Below are 20472 nucleotides of genomic sequence, written 5' to 3'. Positions count from 1 at the left end.
AACGCGATCTGCATGTTTTTTCGAAAGTACGCCAATAGCGTATCATATTTGCCATCATGCATGTTCAAAACCTTACGTACTTTTGACCTCTAGTACTTACCTACGCAGCCTGGCGCAGCAGATCAAGGCGCAGCTCAAGGCGAAGCAGTACGCGGCGGCCGAGAAGTCATGGGAGAAGCTCGAGTCTGCCGTCCACCAGCACAGCAACAACGTCGTGCGCATCTTCTTCCTCCCTCCTTCGCCTCTACTGCATCTGCTTTGTGTTCAAACTTCAAATTAGAGACATCGTGATCGTGGGGCTCGATCGTGTGGTGGCAGAACTTCTACAACATCCTCAAGGACAACTCAGCGACGGACGCGGCGGCTGTGAGAAAGGTGGGGTACACGAGCTACCTGAGCTCCAAGGCGACGAGGGAAGGCGGCCTGGACGGCCTCATGAACGCCGAGGTGAAGGCCAAGCTCGGCGTCGTCCCCCAAAACTTCACCTGGGGAGAGCAGGCGGGCGACGTGTTCGAGGCCCTCAGAGGCGACTTCATGAATCCTAGAATCAACGAGGTGATTGATCGATTCATTCATTGTTTATATTCTCCCCCTAACTAGTAGTAATTTCATTGCAGCTAATTGCAACCAATGGCTCGATTAATTAACCTACTGTGAGTGATGGTGGATATATGCAGGTTGACGAGCTCCTGAAACTTGGCGTGGAGGTGACCATCTACAGCGGAGGGACGCGGATTTTTACAGCTCAGGTTTCTGGACACCCCTTATCCTTACCCTCCAACATTGCTTTAAGATCTGTGCTAGACAACTAACTTTGTATATCAGATTTTCTCTTTTTTGTTTCTTCAAAATAAAACAACATATGAACTTCAAACTTTGCAAGACACCAAAACGTTCTAACTAGAATGTGAGAAAAAACTTTCAGATTTTTTTGTTAAACATAAATATACGAAATTAGATTTTTTGTATTAAAAAATGTACTTAGTATTTATATTGCACGAAAAATTCTAAAAGTTTTTTCCCACATTCTAGTAAGAATGTTTTGTTGAGCTGCCAAGTTTGAAGTTCATATGTTGTTATATATGGGAGAAACAAAAAAGACAAATATACTCGCACGAATTGCGATGCAAAAATGAGTGGCCAGATAAGGGGGTGTAGGAAAACCTATGCTTTCTCAAATGTTAACCTACAGCGGACAGGTATATATGGGTGAAAGACCCAAGCTCACGCGCATTTGTAATGAGATCCAACTAATCAACGTTGGTTCTGGCAGCTCGATCTCATCTGCGCAACCAAGGGAACACTGGACTGGGTCCAGAAGCTCAAGTAACTGCTGCAACTCACCTCTGCAGAATCCACTTCTCTCTTTCTCTGTGTTTGTAAGGACAATTGAGTTTATCCGTTGATGCATGTGTATATGTTGTCGTCAGGTGGGAAGGCCTGAAGAAGTTCACGGACGCGCCCAGAAAGCCGGTCTACTGCAAGGTGGGTGAGGCGGCCGGCACCCAGGCCTTCGTCAAGTCGTACAAGAACCTGAAATTCTATTGGATACTCGGATCCGGGCACATGGTAATCCATCACAGCACTTGCACTTGCGCTTTCATCAAATACCTAGGCACCTTATGGGGCCAGGCAGGTGTGCTGCTATATATGCTGCCTGTTGAATGTCCATGGTGGCTGAAATCTAATGCTCGACCGACCTTTTCCTCCGACAGGTACCGATCGACAACCCTTGTCCTGCACTCGAGATGCTGGGTGACATTACACATTCTCCTGCTGGGTAGAAAGAAGAAGTAAAAGAAGAAGACAACGACGACACACCACCCAGCCTTACACCAATAGAAGAAAGGATTTCTGTTTTCTTTTCACAGTTCAATGAATAGAGTCATAGAGAGACATCTGTTTGACCTTTATAGCAAACAGTACTGGTGTTGTGGTGCAGCTGTGTTACTTTTCGGTGAGAGGGTATAATCAAAAATCAAGATTTATTGCATACAGTCCGCGCAGTGGCGACCCGCGGCCAAAATCACTACTTCTCTAACAGATTACCACGGTCGATTGTTTCATTTTGGTTTGATCTACGTTGCTTTGGGTATTAAATTATGTTATGATTGTGTCTTTTTGGTTCGTATATCTTGTTGGGTGCTGATAGAGACGGTATTTGTTCTGAGAGGAGAGAAGGTTTGTTCGGTGTGTGATTGTGGTGTCCTTACAAATTTTGGAGTCGGTGTCAGACAGTGGTCATTGTGTGAGCCACTTGGAAGCTCCTATTCGACATTGGAACCTTGAAATTCCTACTATAACATTCACATGAGCTGCCCCACAAAATTCCCGCAAGCTCAACTCGGCTCCCTGGTCCACTCGCTCGCTTAGTATAATTTTTTCACTTGCTCCATCTTATAAAAAGCCATGGAAGTGAGAGAGGGGCTCACTGATTTTTAAAAATATTGCAAATTAAAAACCATGAGTTTAAAAATATGTTCATTTTTTTTTAAAAAATCTTGGATTTCAAAAATATTCACAAATTTGAAATATTTTTTCTAAAATTAAGAAATGTTAAAAAAATGTTTGTGAACTTACAAAGTATTCATGAATTTTAAAAAAATGTTCAGGGATTGTAAGAAAATGTTTACTATTATTTTTAATGTTGACAAATTGTAATAATAAATGTTCATGACTTAAAATGTGAAAATAAAATAAATGTTCGGCGGCTGTCGATCCCGTTTCATGACTTAAATAAAAATCAGAATCTAGAAATGGTGATTCTTTTTGGTACGCTTCTAAAACAAAACAACATCCTCCAAGATAACCGCTGCTGGAGACCATTTGTCTGGTTAGAAACAAGCATAGGGAAGTGTTCAAGAAAAGAAACAATCATAGCGAAAGAAGAAGAAAACAAACATAGGTGCGTAGCATTGCCCGGCTATCTTTTCTTTTAAAGTTCATTAAATCAAAATATGCTCACTGATTTTTCAAATATTGCAAATGAAAAACCATGAATTTCAAAAATATGTTCAATTTTTTTTAAATCTGGGATTTCAAAAAATATTCGAAAATTTGAAATAAAGTTTGAAAATTTTAATGCTAAAAGATGTTGTAAAACTTAAAATTATTAATGAATTTTAAAAAAATGTTCAAGGATTGTACAAATGTTTACAGTTTTTTTAATGTTCATAAATTGTAATAAATGTTCATGAATTAAAATATGAAAATAAAATAAATGTTCAGCTGCTGTCGATCCCGTTTCTTGGCCCTTCTAGGTCCTTGTGTAGAACCGGCTGCGGTTGACTTAAATAAAAATCTAGAAAAGGTGATTTTGGGGGGGGGGGGGGGGGGGGGGGTACGCTTCTTCTAGTCTAGAACAAAACAAAACAGTGTCCTCCAAGATAACCGCTGCTGGAGACCATTCTCTGGTTAGAAACAAGCATAGGGAATTGTTAAAAAAAACAAGCATGTGAAAGAAGAGGAAAACGAAAGGAAAAAAAAAGCGGGGTACGCTTCTTCTAGTCTAGAACAAAACAAAACAGTGTCCTCCAAGATAACCGCTGCTGGAGACCATTCTCTGGTTAGAAACAAGCATAGGGAATTGTTAAAAAAAACAAGCATGTGAAAGAAGAGGAAAACGAAAGGAAAAAAAAAGCGTGGTCTGCAGGATTCGAACCTGCGCGGGCAAAGCCCACATGATTTCTAGTCATGCCCGATAACCACTCCGGCACGACCACTTGCTTGTTTAACCATTGGCAGTAGGTTAGATAATGTAGTTCCCTTTCCTCATACAGTTATGTAGTACATAAACCGCATTGAACCAGAATGCTAGCAATTAAGCCATCTACACAGCGATCAATCAACCACAATATATACTCGCAGTCTCAAATGTACAGTGGCCGAACAACATCAACTCCTAATTTCACCGTTAGACACTCATCACTCACAAGCTCAGCATCTAGTTTCCTAGCCCATGTGGAGAACGATCGCCGGTCGTCTTCATAGAGACGAATTTTAGATTTCTATTTATTCTTGAGGACCAGCCTTTCCTGATACTCATGCAGTTTATCTAGAGGACTGGGCTTGATTATTAACCAAGGTACTCATGCTTTTAATGGTTGTATGCATCTTTAGTTGGTGTAGAGGTTGAGAAAGTGAAATTCTCCCTCATTTTTAAGAACAAGAACCGAATAGGGAGACCCCCCCCCCCCCCCCCCCCCCCCCCCCCCCCCCGCGCTAGGGCGGCTCGGGTGGAAAACCTAAACCGCGCCGCCGGGCGCCTCCATCCCCATCCTCCCCTCCATCTCCGCTGGAGGAAGCCGCCGGGCGGCTGACGGCGGCGGCAGAGGACCTCTTCCCTCTATGTAATGACTTTGTTAGGCTTCTCTATGGCCCCAATCGGTAATCAAGGGCTTCTTCTTCGACCTAGAGATATAGAGAGATATCAATTTCTTCTGCTTCACTTTGTTTCTTGGCACCCTGTACTGTAATGTACACTATGTGATGACTTTTGCCAGGCTTCAAGATTCAGTTCTTGGGAGCAATTCTTAATATTTGTCAGGCTTCAAGATTCACTTCACAAGCACCATGAGATTATTGTCTTACTTATGGCCCCCATCGGTAATCAAGGGCTTCGTCTTCGACCTAGAGCTATAGGGATGTCAATTTCTCCTGATTCACTTTGTTTCTGGGCACCCTGTACTGTATTGTACACTATGTGATGACTTTGCCAGGCTTCAAGATTCAGTTCTTGGGAGCAATTCTTAATTTTTGTCAGGATTCAAGATTCACTTCACAAGCACTCGTGAGATTGTTGTCTTACTTGTGAGAGTTAAATTCACAGTACAACATGTATCACGACAACCCCTTTTGTTGATACAGCTACTGGTATATTCTTTTCACTTAGAACTTGGTAGGTTTCTCACGTCTGAACAAAATCTCTCCCCTGCATCTTCCTTGAGGCTTATGCAGCAGCTGCGGAGATATCACCCACATCTCATCTCACATGGAGTGTGCTTTCTTTCCCCGTTGCCATTGCCCACTCCATCCTTCCAAACTGAGTTTCAGAGACAGCAAAGCCAGCTTTGGCCCCCAACCTGCTCAGCTTACTAGATTGTATTATTTATTATTATGTGTTGTCAGTGTGATTTTATTCTTCTTAACTTGTGAGCATTCTTTTCTTTTTGGGTCATGCTTCATGTAAGTTGGAAGGGTTTGGACTTGCAGGCCTCAATCCATATGCCTTACTAAGGCGTCTTACTTCTAAAAGTTAAAATGACAGTACAATATGTTACGTAGATGCTAACCTAACCAGCATTATATCTCTGGAATCACTTAAATTTTTCCACAAGAGCGAACATATATAATGATGACTTTTTAGCCGCGCAGAATGCCTACAACCTCATCTGCGCTGGCTGGCCATCCATACACTGGTCACTAATCAGGAGGAACTACTCGTATTAGGAGGAGAGCAGTGAGTCCCGAACTCCCGATCGGTCTCGCAGGAAGGGTACTTGTTGAGCATGAAACTCTCCGACTCGTCCCACGCCACGGCATGCATCTCGCCCAAGTCGAGCCGTTCTCTTCCATCGCCGCCACCAGAGTTCCCGAAGGGCGGGGGCGTTTATTGGCGTGGCCTTGGAGTATTCTTGGACGCGGCGGCGATGGTGCGGGAGATGGCCTGGAGCTTGGCATCAACGGCAGCTTTGAGGGGGGGCCGCGACGAGGCGCCGGCCTTGTCCGGAAAGTTGAGCCGCGCGGCGTCCCCGTGGAGGCGGCAGGCGGCCTGGTCGTAAGCATGAGCAGCCTCCTCGGCGGTGTCGAAGGTGCCGAGCCAGAGCCTGGTCCGGTTGCGCGGCAGCCGGATCTCCGCCACCCACTTGCACCCGTGCCGCCGCCGCACGCCGCGGTACAGCTTCCGCGGCCGCACCGCGGTCTTCATTGGCTGGGCACGAGGAGCCAGCCCGGCCTGCGGGTGAAGAAGACGCGGGCGCGCCTGGACATGCTGAGTATGGGCCGGTCCCATGCGGGCTCCGGCGGGGAAAGGCGGGGGCAAGAACAAGGGGCGAAAGGCCGGCGTCCGGGGCGACGGAGCATCTCCCTTAAAAGGCTCGAGCGCTCCCGCCATGAAATCTACGTACTTGGAAATTGTTTTCGGGATTTTTTCCGGAGATAAAAAGAAAGAGAGGAGAAGAACCTAAAAGATGAGAAATCTAGTCCAGTGAGAATCAAAGAAGATTTTTGTATGGTTGGTGTTCATGGTGGTGCGGAGTCTTGGCCTTGGCCTAGGGAGCTTCTCGTATTTTATAAAGCGTCAAAAGGCTGTTGCTTCCTAATCGCCTCTTCTGTCCAAGTGGTCCATTGGCGTGGCGGCACGTAAGCCCGTGTGGGCTGCGGATGAGCTCAGGGGGTTGGCAGTTAATTGCGTGACGCGCTGGTTGGCTCGGAGGAGCTCCAGGTGGCTTGGGCGGTGCCGTCCCGAGTTTGACTTGGGCGGCGGGACGGTGCCGGTCGGCGCCGGGGGACGGGGACGGGGACGGACTCCGGAGCGGAGAGGGCTGCAGCCGGTGCGGGTGGGTGGCTCAGGCACGCAAGGGAGCCAGGGGAGGCGGCGGGTGCGGGCGGTGTCCTGTCCTGGCGTGCAACACGCGTGCTCTGGGCACGCACACGAGGCGTTCGATGGAATGCTGAGGGGGGGGGGGGGGGGGGGGGGGGGCTAAGAAGCTCTCCTCACGAGTTTTGGAAAGATGGCTATTCTTGTTCTGGTAGAGATGATGGACATGTTTGTTTGGCCGAATAACCAAGTGTCGAACGCAAGTTCATGAGCTTGCAGGTTTCTGCCATACACATGATGTGCTCGATGAAATGAAAAAGTGGCCTAGGGAATTTTGTTGATCATGAAGCTTGGCAGAATGATGTCTCCTTAGATGATAGCGATGATGGCAGGGTTGTTAAGCAGAATAAGAAAATTTCTAGTACAAGTTTTGGTCGAATTCAGTTCTGACCCAGAACTTCAGGGAATTATTTGGTGAACTTCCAAGATGCAAATGGAGTTGATCTTCAGGACTTAAGGGTTTCTTTGGAAGGACTACAAGATGGAAAATTTTCAGAATTGTTTGAGCGAAAGAACATAGGGCTGTAGTAATATGCTCAAAATTGGTCCAGAACTGGAAAGTAGATGTTGTGATCAAAAAATTTAAATGGCCAAGACGGGGTTTTTGGACAAAAATGATCTATATGCATCGGAGGATCTCACATAATATTGTGGCATTTCTAGAAAATTTATTTGAAATAGTTTTAGTGCAACAGGAGCAATTTAGGGTTTTGAAAATGCCATTAAAGAATTATTTTTTGGGAATTTTTATGTTGAAAATATTCCCTACTGAATTTCACAAGTAATGAAGGAATATTATGAATACCAATAATATTTTCAAAAAGTTTTCTGTGTGGAGGAGAGGAATTTGGAGAATAGGAAACAAAAATGACTCTGGAATTTATTAAAAGACCTATTATAAAGATTTTTTTTGTAAAAACTTCGGTTAAATATTTGGGGTGTTACAGTAGTGCACTTGGATCTGGAGATAGATGTACTATACTACCGGACTGTAGCTGGAATTGGCAACTGGATCTGGAGCTAATTCTTCAAAAATATGAAATGAAGCTTCTCCACAAAATGTTTCTACCGCATGAGGGTTCATTTTAGCACCAAATAGACATTTGTTTAAGGATAGCCCCACTTATCACCTGTGTAGAACGGATTTTTTCACTTGAGCTGCTTCTGTTACTCAAGATTCTGCTACTAGTTGGAGGAGTCAGCTGATTTCTCTCATTTTGAGATCTTGAATTCCATTGTAACTCACGGTGTGTGCCTAAAATTGGTTGCATAATCAAGTAGCCTTTAGAAATGAACTGAATAAATAAAAGATAACTAGTAGTGGTACCAATGTTTATACATGTAAGCAGTCACCATCTTTTTAAAAAAAAATTGACCCAAAGTTAGTTGTAAAATTTTAGTTGAACTAATAAAAAAGGGAGAGCTAGTAAAATGATGACAAACGGAGTAACTTATACCTTTTGTGATACCAATGTCTCCAACATACTTGTACTCCTGATCATTGTGATTTGAAGTGATGCTTGCATCTGGTAGTTCTATCCTTTTAGGACCTAGAAGCTGGTACAATGTTTCAGTTGCTCGTTGAAAGAATACAATGTCATCCTCACTTTCGGTGAATTTGATCACCATATGCCTTATGAGTTCTTAAAAGAGAGTTTGAAGTATTTGTGGATCAACAATTGCCTGTATTGGTATTTCTAAGAAGAAATTCTTAAATATGGAGGAAAGATCTAATGGAGAAGAAACTAATATCCTTTTGGGTGGGGCAATGATTGCCAAATGTTCGTCAGGGCTTTGTTGCGGCAAAGTACTTGCAAGATGTCATATACATATGTTCTCATAGTTAGGATTGAATCTTCAATCATTCTTGGAGGAAATTTTGAGACAATACTTGAAGGTTCAGGTTGGCCTATTATTAAAAGAAGAAGAAAAGGAACATACATTACAAGATGAAGCACTGCTAAATACTGTGTTCCAGTATCGTGTATATAGAAAAAGATACCTCAATACTGCGCTCAATTTTCATTTTATCATGAATATAATTTTGAGTGCTCCTTGGAATTGGTCGGACCCTACGCAAGCGGGAGCTACGTGCACCGGGCTGCCTTTGTTTTTGGAATTTTGTAAATATCACCATCCTGCAAGTGATACCTTGATGTGGGGTAGAACCCTAGATGCCCGATCTTTCATGAAATGGAGGGGATCCCGCGAAGAACACGAAGAACACGAGGGGAAACACGAGGGAAAACGAGAGAAACACTCAAGAACAAGTCCAATCACACATCCACTAGACAATCAAACACACAAGATCCACAAGGTACATGAACAACAAAGGGAAAGATACAAGGTAAAGTTCATCTCCATGAGGAGGTCTTGAGGTCTTCTCCGTGAGGAGATCTTGAATCCAAGGTGGATCTTCTCCGTAGAGGCACGCAGTCTCTCTCTCGGTGGAGTAGATCTGGAATGGATGAGCAAAGCTCTATCTCAAATGAGCTACTACTTTTCTAACCCTAGAAAGGACGTGGAGGAGGTCTATCTATAGCCCAAGGGGCGAAGGGGTAAGTGAGGGGGTGAATGGGTACACGGGCCTCGGCCCAAGTCATGCACGCAGGCAAGGCCGGATGATCCGGACGGGGTCCCGGATGATCCAGGCGTCGGGGGTCCGGATGATCCGGCTTCGGTGGAAGCCTTCGGGTGTCTTTGCCGCAGTTAGCCGAACGATCTGGGGAAGGGTCCGGATGATCCGGACGGTGGTCCGGATGTCCGGCCTGGCTCCAGCAGCCGCTCCATCTTCTTCTTCTCCTCTCTTCCGTCTTCTCTTCCACGCTTCCCTCGCGGACGGTGTAGTCCTTCCTTGGCGCTTGCACTCCTCCTCGACATCCATGAAGCTCCGACAATACCTATGCATGCACACGGGAGAAGTGTCAAGTAGTATACCATCCTCGAAGGGGTCAAGTGAACACGTGTAAAGGAGATGATTCACCTTTATGTGTGTGAAGTAGATGTCGCACGTGTCACTTGCCAAACGAACTCTTGACATGGTGATGTCTGTAGGATGCTCCGCATCATCCCCCCCCCTTGGGAAAGATCCGACCTCGGATCAAAAACCAAATCACCATGGGAAAGAGATGGCGCCGCCGTGTAGGAGTGGTCGATCACCAAGTTCTCGTCATCTTGAAGCTCAAAATGGGCACTCTCCCATGTCGCACCGTCTCGTGATTCCTTCGAAAGGAGCAAGGACAACAAACACTTGGAAAAACAAATTTGATTAGCGTTAGTGCAAAACCAAGCATTCAAGCGGTGATTCACCCAACAAGTGTCGTCATCAAGCATAGCATATGGTGTGACAAAGGATTGTGACATGGCATGTAAGTATATGAATTGAGCACAATCAAGGACATCATGGAAACACATATGCAAATGGGAGGTAGAGATGCAAATATGTTTGACAATTGAACAAGCATCTACCTCAAGGTCATAGCAAGCATGCATAAAGCGCTCAACAAACGGTTTATGGTAGGCATAGGAAGCATTCACCACACAAATAAAATGAAGTGTCTAAACACATGAGTCAAGTGCAAGACAATCCAAGCATAATGTGCATAGGGTGTAGTGAAAATAGTGTGGCACTCAACAGAATAGAAAGATCAATGGTTCAACATGTGTGAGGCAATCAAGGCAAGCATGTAGCAATCAATGGGACATGGTATATGTGAAGTGATGACATTGTTGCAACCAAACATGTGAGAGGAACAAGTAATCCAAGAATTAGGTGCAACACACAAGGCATATATATCATGAGGCATGGAAATGTGGAAATGGCAAGTCGAAGCAAGATCTCTAACATGTGCGCAATCAAGTGGTCCAAGATGACCAAGAAGTCTAATGGAGCAAGCAACACAAGTAGTATGATCCATAATATCCAAGCTCATGGTTTGGGGGTTCTCAAAAGAGAAGGATGTCACCTTGAAAGCATGTCCTTGTGCGCCCTTCACAATGCCGAAGCACAAGCAAGTGCGATGTAGAAGTGTCGTGGTAGAAGGTGGTTCGCTCTCGAGAGCTCGAATTGTCAACTCACGTGACGTGGAAGTCGACACAAAGTCCAAGTATTCTACACATGCACACAATAAAGCAAAGAATGTATGCGCATGGTAGATAAACACATCATCCATCATGATGGTTCTCTTCTCTTGCACATAACCATTAGAAGCACAAGTGCATGAATAATATGATGCAACAATGGCAATATTAATGGCACTAGGTATATGGTTCAAAGAGGTAAGGCAAGCATGCTTCACAAGAAATATGTCAAAATCTCCAAATATATGTGAGAATGCTATGGGGGCAAACTCATTATCAAGACTAAAGGCATAGTTGCACTCAATACATAGAAAATCATCTAGCATGAGGGAGGCAACATATGGAGAGATATGACAAGAAGCAATAACAATCATGTGCAAAGCATGTAGATGGTTCTCATCAACGGCATGAAATAAGCAAGTATGAATTATTGGTGATTCAACAAGACAAGCAATCATAGTAATTAAGTCGTGCAAGCTAGTAGTGCGAAGATGCAACATACTAGAGGAAATCATGGCAATCATGTCATGTGAGCAAATAATAGGCATAGGCAATGCACATGACATATCGTAAGCACGAACACAAAGCAAGATCATAGTATCATCATAGGCATGGGGCACAAAGCAAACATGGCAATAACAAGTGATATCTTCACCAAGCTTGCAAATACACATACAAGTAGTAGAATCAATCATCATATGTAATGCAAAGCATGGGTCACAAATGCATGGCAAAGGCATAGTAATGAGCATATCATGCAAAATGAACAGGGCAAGATGGGCATAATATGTAATGGACAACAACCCACAACCATGTGAGGGCCATGTAGAAGAAATGCGCGAAGTCTTTGCGCGAAGAGAGTGGTGGGAAAGACAATCCATGGGATCCCAAGTCATCATTGCTCTCTAGAGCTCGTTTTTTCAACTCATGGGATTGTGAGGTTGACAAGTAAGCATGGGTACCTACACAAAAAATACACAAACGAAAGAAATTGTGTGTGTGGTAAAGGTACACATCATCCATCATGATGTGTATGTGCATGTGAGTGTTAGCACAAGATAAGCATCGCTCAAAGAAATTTGATGCATGGTATAAGAACATGTCATCCGTCATGAAAGAATAGTTATTGTGTATAACACGATGGGGACACAAATTGAGAATGCAATTATATGGCACATCAATAGCATGTTTATTCATGGGGAGCATATTGTGCACACAAGTATTGGGATCATGCAATGGATGGGATGGATCAAAATCTCCTAAAATGTATGAGGAAACTATGGGGGTCTCCTCATGAGCAATAATGGAAACATCATATGGAGAAAATGGACAACATCCAAAACAATGCATATCCGAAGCTAGGTGGCCATGGCATGGCATATGAGATAAATGATGCAAAGGGAGCATATCAATATCATCACAAGAAAAACAAATGCCAATAACCATGGGCTTATCATCTATGCCATATGTGCAAATTGGGTTAATTTTAATGGCATATGCATAGTCACTACGATGAGATTGCAAATAAGAAGTATGGTTGATCTCATTCATAGCATATGACAAGTCAAGCGGATTGTCAAACATGATGTGACCTAAAGAACTGTCACAAGAAATCCTATGTAACATGGCATCACAACTAATAGACTCCACACGGCAATCATCGTACTCATCATAAATGGGCAAGAAAGCATCACATGAGGAAGTCGCACTAGCATGAAGCATGGAAATAGGTGGATCAATATCATGCAAGCAATCAATGTCAAGAATGTCCACTAGTGGGACAAGATCATCACCTTCACCTATGTTACCTTGTTCATTCCACTCAAGTGGTGTAGGTGAGGTGGGAAAGACCAAATGGTGGTCATCTTCATCTTGATGGAACCATGTGGGGGGTGCATCATATTCCACCATGGCCATCGTCTTGTCCAAAGGTAGGACGAAATCGTCGAGGGTCGGCGCGTCATCATATATGGGACCTAGCACCAAATGAGAAGACACAATAGAGGTAGAGGTTAAGTCGTTAGAAATCATAGTGGCCTCACATGCCCTATCATCTATCACACTCTCTCTATGTGGTGGCTCACTCACTCCCTCAAAGTAGGTGTACTCAATCTCACGTATGGTGGAGTCACTCATCTCACTCAAGTGGTGGGGGTTGGGGCTCTCCTCACATGGGAATTGGGGTAACACATCATATATGGGGCTAGTGGTGAAGTCACTCTCACTCTCAATATGGTGGCACAAGTCACTCAAGTCATCATACGTCGCCGTGGTCGAAGGGAAAATCCCATGCTCAACCATCTCGTCACCATCGCCGTGGATGAAGGCCGAAGATGGCACATCATCACTCTCGCCTCCTAAGATGGAAGCATCATCCTTGCTCGTCACCATGTCGTTCGCCTCCAAAGCTTGGTCCTCGAATGGCTCCGTAGTCGTAGTCGTCGCCGCACCGGCTTGAAAAAGCGTCGAAGTAGACTCGGCATCATCAATGCCACAAAGAGGAATGGCGGTGAAGTAGAACTTGGGAGCATCGTCTTGGAGCTCGTCGGGCTTGGACATCGTCCTGGTACTATCCTCATGCTCGCCTTCTTGGGGCTTGGTCTTCGAGAAGTGTGCTTGGGGTGGAGAAGCCTTGGCCTTCATGAGTTCTTATTCCGCCTTGAGAGCACCAATGTAGTAGTCGTCGAGGGACTTGTAGTTCTTGAGGAAGATAGTCTTGGAGATGTCGTTGTGTGATACGTCTCCGTCGTATCTACTTTTCCAAACACTTTTGCCCTTGTTTTGGACTCTAACTTGCATGATTTGAATGGAACTAACCCAGACCGACGCTGTTTTAAGCAGAATTGCCATGGTGTTATTTATGTGCAGAAACAAACGTTCTCGGAATGACCTGAAACTCCACGGAACTTATTTTTGGAAAATATTAAAAATATTGGCAAAAGAATCAAGGCCAGGGGGCCCACCACCTGTCCACGAGGGTGGGGGGCGCGCCCCTGCCTCGTGGGCCCCCTGTTGCTCCACCGACCTCAACTCCAACTCCATATATTCGTGTTTAGGGAGAAAAAAATCAGAGAGAAGGATTCATCGCGTTTTACGTTACGGAGCTGCCGCCAAGCCCTAAAACCTCTCGGGAGGGCTGATCCGGAGTCCGTTAAGGGCTCCAGAGAGGGGAATCCGTCGCCATCGTCATCATCAACCATCCTCCATCACCAATTTCATGATGCTCACCGCCGTGCGTGAGTAATTCCATCGTAGGCTTGCTGGATGGTGATGGGTTGGATGAGATTTATCATGTATCGAGTTAGTTTTGTTAGGGTTTGATCCCTAGTATCCACTATGTTCTGAGATTGATGTTGTTATGACTTTGCTATGCTTAATGCTTGTCACTAGGGCCCGAGTGCCATGATTTCAGATCTGAACCTATTATGTTTTCATGAATATATGTGAGTTCTTGATCCTATCTTGCAAGTCTATAGTCACCTACTATGTGTTATAATCCGGCAACCCCGAAGTGACAATAATCGGGACCACTCCCGGTGATGACCGTAGTTTGAGGAGTTCATGTATTCACTATGTGTTAATGTTTTGGTCCGGTACTCTATTAAAAGGAGGCCTTAATATCCCTTAGTTTTCGCTAGGACCCTGCTGCCACGGGAGGGTAGGACAAAAGATTTCATGCAAGTTATTTTCCATAAGCACGTATGACTATATTCGGAATACATGCCTACATTACATTGATGAATTGGAGCTAGTTCTGTGTCACCCTATGTTATGACTGTTACATGATGAACCGCATCCTGCATAATCTCCATCACCGATCCAATGCCTACGAGCTTTTCACATATTGTTCTTCGCTTATTTACTTTTCCGTTGCTACTGTTACAATCACTACAAAACCCAAAAATATTACTTTTGCTACCGTTACCGTTACTATCATACTACTTTGCTACTAAACACTTTGCTGCAGATACTAAGTTATCCAGGTGCGGTTGAATTGACAACTCAACTGCTAATACTTGAGAATATTCTTTGGCTCCCCTTGTGTTGAATCAATAAATTTGGGTTGAATACTCTACCCTCGAAAACTGTTGCGATCCCCTATACTTGTGGGTTATCATTGTGCAATCCCATCATGGAGTGGAACTTCATTGAAATGGGGACGTCCACACCGGCTCGTCGCAAGGCATACTTCATCTCCTTGAAGTACGCGTCGGTGGACCTGGATCCTTGGATGGTGTTCTCCAATTGGCGTAGAAGTTGTTCCGTGTAGGTTGGAGGCACGAACTCTCGCCGCATAGCTCTCTTCATCTTGGGCCAACTCATGTCGTAGGTCTTCGAAGGTGTGTGAAGCCACCATGTTGACGCGTAGTCGTGGAAGTTTCTTGTGGCGCACTTCACTTGATCTTCGGGAGGGACTTGATGTAGCTTGAGGTAGTCGTCCATTAGGTGCTCCCACTCGAGATACTCCTCGGGTTCTTGTGTCCCATAGAAAGGAATCTCGTGGTCGGTGTCGAGGTCGTAGTAGCTCATGGAAGTCGCGGACTTGAGCTTGGGGAGCTTCTCTTGAGCATAGTCTTGAGGTGCTTGTGGGTGAAGATGCCGCATGTCCAAAGGCGAAGATGCCTTGAAGTCACTTGGCGAAGATGCCAAGGGAGATGGTGAAGTCGTTGAGCGGTTGTTGGTGTTGAGTTCTTGACCTTCACGTTCTTATCGGTGGTGGTGTCGATGCCGATGTGATCTTGCCGGAGATGGTAGCTCGGAAGCAGGTGCACTAGAGCGTCTTCTCGAAGATGAGGAAGACTGCTTGTAGGCCTTGATGAGGGCTTTGATCTCCTCCATTTGATCATCCATATTGGTGTTCAAGTTGTTCGTGGCATCGAACTTGTCGTTGTTGTTGTAGACCGAAGGTGAAATGCCTTGCCTATCCATCACAAGACTCGAGTAGTGGTGAGTAGGAAATGAGATAAACAATACCAAGTTACCTTTTCCCAAAGTTGAGGATGTATCCCGTTTCACTCAATGTGAAATGAAAGAATAGTGGAATTGGTACCGAACTTGTTCACTCACACCTATCAAGTAAAGCTTATGGAGTAGCTTGGTGAGGATAGTGGCACAAAAATTTGATGTAAAATGTTATCAAGAGTCAATAATGTTGAAAGAGATTCACAAATTCGCAAGTGAAACAAGTAGACCAATAGCAATGAATGGCACACGGAAACACACACGCGGATAGATAAATGGGGTCATGCAACCAAGGAATGAGCACAAAATGTGGAATCCACGAAAAACGCTCGTGTTGCACAACTCAAGAGAGACGCTAGCACGATTTCTCAATAGGCGGATACAACACTTGTGCACAACCTATAAGATGCAAAATGTATCATCTTTCTATCCCAAGTATGCTATATATGTATGGTTCCCGGTGTTTCTCAAGATGATCCAAGATGATCGGATATGACAATCTTATGTGCAATGTGGTATGATGCTATGGCTATTGCTTACAAGCTTCTTTGCTCTTTCTCTTTTGCTTAAAAGCTTATTCTTTTTTTTGATATGACCACAATGCGAAATGCACAAACCAAGATAGGAATTTTGTATATGCGGGAACAATCTTGTGACACAATGGATGATGATACCAATATGATATGGTATGCATGCAATGGGAGGTGTAGATCGATGATCACTAATGTGCACAAGTAACGTTGCCGGCAATACTCAAATGGCTAGTCTCGATAGGCAAGTGATGCAAAATGGGCTAGGGGTTAACAATGCAATGGCAAGGAGAATGTACAATGATGTCGTCGAGATTACCGTCCTTACTTACGGTAGGGGTGTCAAAATGATGAAGTGGCCAATGTCGATGACGACCTCGTGGCGAAGATGAGTGGCGGTGTTCTCAATGTCGAACCGTTCCTAATTAGCCGAAACACCTTAGGAAACGGAAAAACCGCGAACTCAAAATCTCCAAAGTCAAATGTCAAATGGTGGTAGCGGAAATGCAATGATGGGTTTTGCGAGTAGGCAATGCGGGGGTGGAGGGTTATTGGGTTATGTGAGTCGGAGTTGAAGGTCACCGTCCCTAAGTAGCCGAAACACTTAGGAGACACAACTCACAACTCAAACAAAATTGGGTTAAGTTGGGGTGGCGGAAGTGTATGGTGGGAAAGCCTATGCGGAAGTGGTGGTTGATGAAGAAGCCACCGTCCCTAAGTTGCCGAAACACCTTAGGATACTCAAGTCACAACTCAAACAACCACATATGTAATGGGGATCAAAATGGGTTAGGTTGCGGAAGTCGGTGGTGGTAATGTTGGGGAACGTAGTAATTTCAAAAAAAAATCCTACGCACACGCAAGATCATGGTGATGCATAGCAACGAGAGGGGAGAGTGTTGTCTATGTACCCTCGTAGACCGTAAGTGGAAGCGTTATGACAACGCGGTTGATGTAGTCGTACGTCTTCACGATTGACCGATCCTAGTACCGAAAGTACGTCACCTCCGCGATCTGCATATGTTTGGCTCGGTGACGTCCCATGAACTCACGATCCAGCAGAGTGTCGAGGGAGAGCTTCGTCAGCACGACGGCGTGATGATGGTGATGATGAAGCTACCGGCGCAGGGCTTTGCCTAAGTACTGCAACGATATGACCGAGGTGGATTATGGTGGAGGGGGCACCGCACACGGCTAACAGATCAATGATCAACTTGTGTGTCTATGGGGTGCCCCCTCCCCCGTATATAATGGAGTGGAGGAGGGGGAGGGGCCGGCCTCCTAGGCGCGCCCCAAGGGGAGTCCTACTCCCACCGGGAGTAGGATCCCTCCTTCCCTAGTTGGATTAGGAGAGAAGGAAGGGGGAGGAAGGAAAGGGGGGGCGGCCCCCCTCCCAATTCGGATTGGGCTTGGGGGGGGGGGCACCCCCTCCTTTTCTCCCTTCTCCTCTCTCCAACTATGGCCCAATAAGGCCCATATACCTCCCAGGGGGTTCCGGTAACCTCCCGGTACACCAGTAAATGCCCGATCTCACCCGGAACCATTTCGATGTCCAAATATAGTCGTCCAATATATCGATCTTTATGTCTCGACCATTTCGAGACTCCTCGTCATGTCCGTGATCATATCCGGGACTCCGAACTACCTTCGGTACATCAAAACACATAAACTCATAATACGATCGTCACCGAACGTTAAGCGTGCGGACCCTACGGGTTCGAGAACTATGTAGACATGACCGAGACACGTCTCCGGTCAATAACCAATAGCGAAACCTAGATGCTCATATTGGCTCCTACATATTCTACGAAGATCTTTATTGGTCAAACCGCATAACAACATACGTTGTTCCCTTTGTCATCGGTATGTTACTTGCCCGAGATTCGATCGTCGGTATCTCAATACCGAAGGAAATATGCCCTAGAGGCAATAATAAAGTTATTATTTATTTCCTTATATCATGATAAATGTTTATTATTCATGCTAGAATTGTATTAACCGGAAACATGATACATGTGTGAATACATAGACAAACAGAGTATCACTAGTATGCCTCTACTTGACTAGCTCGTTGATCAAAGATGGTTATGTTTCCTAGCCATAGACAAAGAGTTGTCATTTGATTAACGGGATCACATCATTAGGAGAATGATGTGATTGACTTGACCCATTCCGTTAGCTTAGCACTTGATCGTTTAGTATGTTGCTATTGCTTTCTTCATGACTTATACATGTTCCTATGACTATGAGATTATGCAACTCCCGTTTACCAGAGGAACACTTTGTGTGCTACCAAATGCCACAAATTAACTGGGTGATTATAAAGGTGCTCTACAGGTGTCTCCGAAGGTACTTGTTGGGTTGGCGTATTTCGAGATTAGGATTTGTCACTCCGATTGCGGAGAGGTATCTCTGGGCCCACTCGGTAATGCACATCACTATAAGCCTTGCAAGCATTGCAACTAATGAGTTAGTTGCGGGATGATGTATTACGGAACGAGTAAAGAGACTTGCCGGTAATGAGATTGAACTAGGTATTGAGATACCTACGATCGAATCTCGGGAAAGTAACATACCGATGACAAAGGGAACAACGTATGTTGTTATGCGGTCTGACCGATAAAGATCTTCTTAGAATATGTAGGAGCCAATATGGGCATCCAGGTCCCGCTATTGGTTATTGACAAGAGATGTGTCGCGGTCATGTCTACATAGTTCTCGAACCCGTAGGGTCCGCATGCTTAACGTTCGTTGACGATATAGTACTATGAGTTATGTATGTTGGTGACCGAATGTTGTTCGGAGTTTCGGATGAGACCACGGATATGACGAGGAACTCCGGAATGGTCCGGAAGTAGAGATTAATATGTGGAGAGTAGTGTTTGATCTCCGGAAAGGTTCCGGAATCCATCGGAAGGGGTTCCGGATGTTTCCCGAAATGTTTGGGCACGAGAACACTTTATCTGGGCCAAAGGGGAAAGCCCAGAAGGTTTTTGGAAAGCGTAAAAGGAAGTTTCGCGGAGTCCAGGGGACAGACGCCAGGGTCCCTGGCGTTTGGGTCCAGACGCCGGGAACCCTGGCGTCTGGCCCTGGAGTCCGAGAAGGACTCTTGCCTTCCGGGTGAAACCGACTTTGTGGAGGCTTTTACTCCAAGTTTCGACCCCAAGGCTCAACATATAAATAGAGGGGTAGGGCTAGCACCCAGGACAGATCAAGAAACACCAAGCCGTGTGCCGGCAACCCTGTCTCCTCTAGTTTATCCTCCGTCATAGTTTTCGTAGTGCTTAGGCGAAGCCCTGCGAAGATTGTTCTTCACCAACACCGTCACCACGCCGTCATGCTGCCGGAACTCATCTACTACTTCACCCCTCTTGCTTGATCGAGAAGGTGAGGACGTCACCGAGCCGAACATGTGCAAAACTCTGAGGTGCCGTGCTTTCGGTACTTGGATCTGTCAGATCGTGAAGACGTACGACATAACGCTTCCGCTTACGGTCTACGAGGGTACGTAGACAACACTCTCCCCTCTCGTTGCTATGCATCACCATGATCTTGCGTGTGCGTAGGAATTTTTTGAAATTACTACGTTCCCCAACAGTGGCATCCGAGCTAGGTTTTATGCGTAGATGTCATATGCACGAGTAGAACACAAGTGAGTTGTGGGCGATATAAGTCATACTGCTTACCAGCATGTCATACTTTGGTTCAGCGGTATTGTTGAATGAAGCGGCCCGGACCGACATTACGCGTACGCTTACGCGAGACTGGTTCTACCGACGTGCTTTGCACACAGGTGGCTGGCGGGTGTCAGTTTCTCCAACTTTAGTTGAACCGAGTATGGCTACGCCCGGTCCTTGAGAAGGTTAAAACAGCACTAACTTGACGAACTATCGTTGTGGTTTTGATGCGTAGGTAAGAACGGTTCTTGCTAAGCCCGTAGCAGCCACGTAAAACTTGCAACAACAAAGTAGAGGACGTCTAACTTGTTTTTGCAGGGCATGTTGTGATGTGATATGGTCAAGGCATGATGCTATATTTATTGTATGAGATGATCATGTTTTGTAACCGAGTTATCGGCAACTGGCAGGAGCCATATGGTTGTCGCTTTATTGTATGCAATGCAATCGCCCTGTAATTTCTTTACTTTATCACTAAGCGGTAGTGATAGTTGTAGAAGCAATAGTTGGCGAGACGACAACGATGCTACGATGGAGATCAAGGTGTCGCGCCGGTGACGATGGTGATCATGACGGTGCTTCGGAGATGAAGATCACAAGCACAAGATGATGATGGCCATATCAT

General features: G+C 45.2%; 2 protein-coding genes and 1 non-coding gene across 3 annotated transcripts in view; 1 reads left to right on the top strand and 2 right to left on the bottom strand.

The window, feature by feature from the left end:
* The window catches only part of LOC123171349 (serine carboxypeptidase-like 51), a 36866-nt gene extending 35082 nt beyond the window's left edge, over positions 1-1784 (top strand). The window contains exons 8-13 of the mRNA XM_044588885.1: positions 109-214; positions 319-555; positions 678-749; positions 1274-1326; positions 1431-1569; positions 1716-1784. Of these exons, the coding sequence (XP_044444820.1) occupies positions 109-214; positions 319-555; positions 678-749; positions 1274-1326; positions 1431-1569; positions 1716-1784 (676 nt within the window). The remainder of the gene's footprint in view (positions 1-108; positions 215-318; positions 556-677; positions 750-1273; positions 1327-1430; positions 1570-1715) is intronic.
* Positions 1785-3640: 1856 nt separating this feature from the next.
* TRNAS-AGA (transfer RNA serine (anticodon AGA)) lies at positions 3641-3722 on the bottom strand. The gene has a single exon. It is a non-coding gene; the product is annotated as a tRNA-Ser (tRNA).
* A 1488-nt stretch (positions 3723-5210) lies between these two features.
* LOC123167704 (ethylene-responsive transcription factor RAP2-13) lies at positions 5211-6253 on the bottom strand. Its single transcript, XM_044585560.1, has one exon. It carries the CDS (start codon positions 6110-6112, stop codon positions 5609-5611), a length of 504 nt encoding a protein of 167 aa, XP_044441495.1. The 5' UTR covers positions 6113-6253; the 3' UTR covers positions 5211-5608.
* Between the last annotated feature and the right edge of the window lie 14219 nt (positions 6254-20472).

Source organism: Triticum aestivum, chromosome 7D (assembly GCF_018294505.1).
Source record: "Triticum aestivum cultivar Chinese Spring chromosome 7D, IWGSC CS RefSeq v2.1, whole genome shotgun sequence".
NCBI classification, from domain to species: Eukaryota; Viridiplantae; Streptophyta; class Magnoliopsida; order Poales; family Poaceae; genus Triticum; species Triticum aestivum.
This window is presented reverse-complemented; position numbering and strand designations above follow the sequence as displayed.

Excerpts from the sequence above, each read along its gene's own strand:
- LOC123167704 (XM_044585560.1), bottom strand. The coding sequence starts at position 6,112 with ATGGCGGGAGCGCTCGAGCCTTTTAAGGGAGATGCTCCGTCGCCCCGG.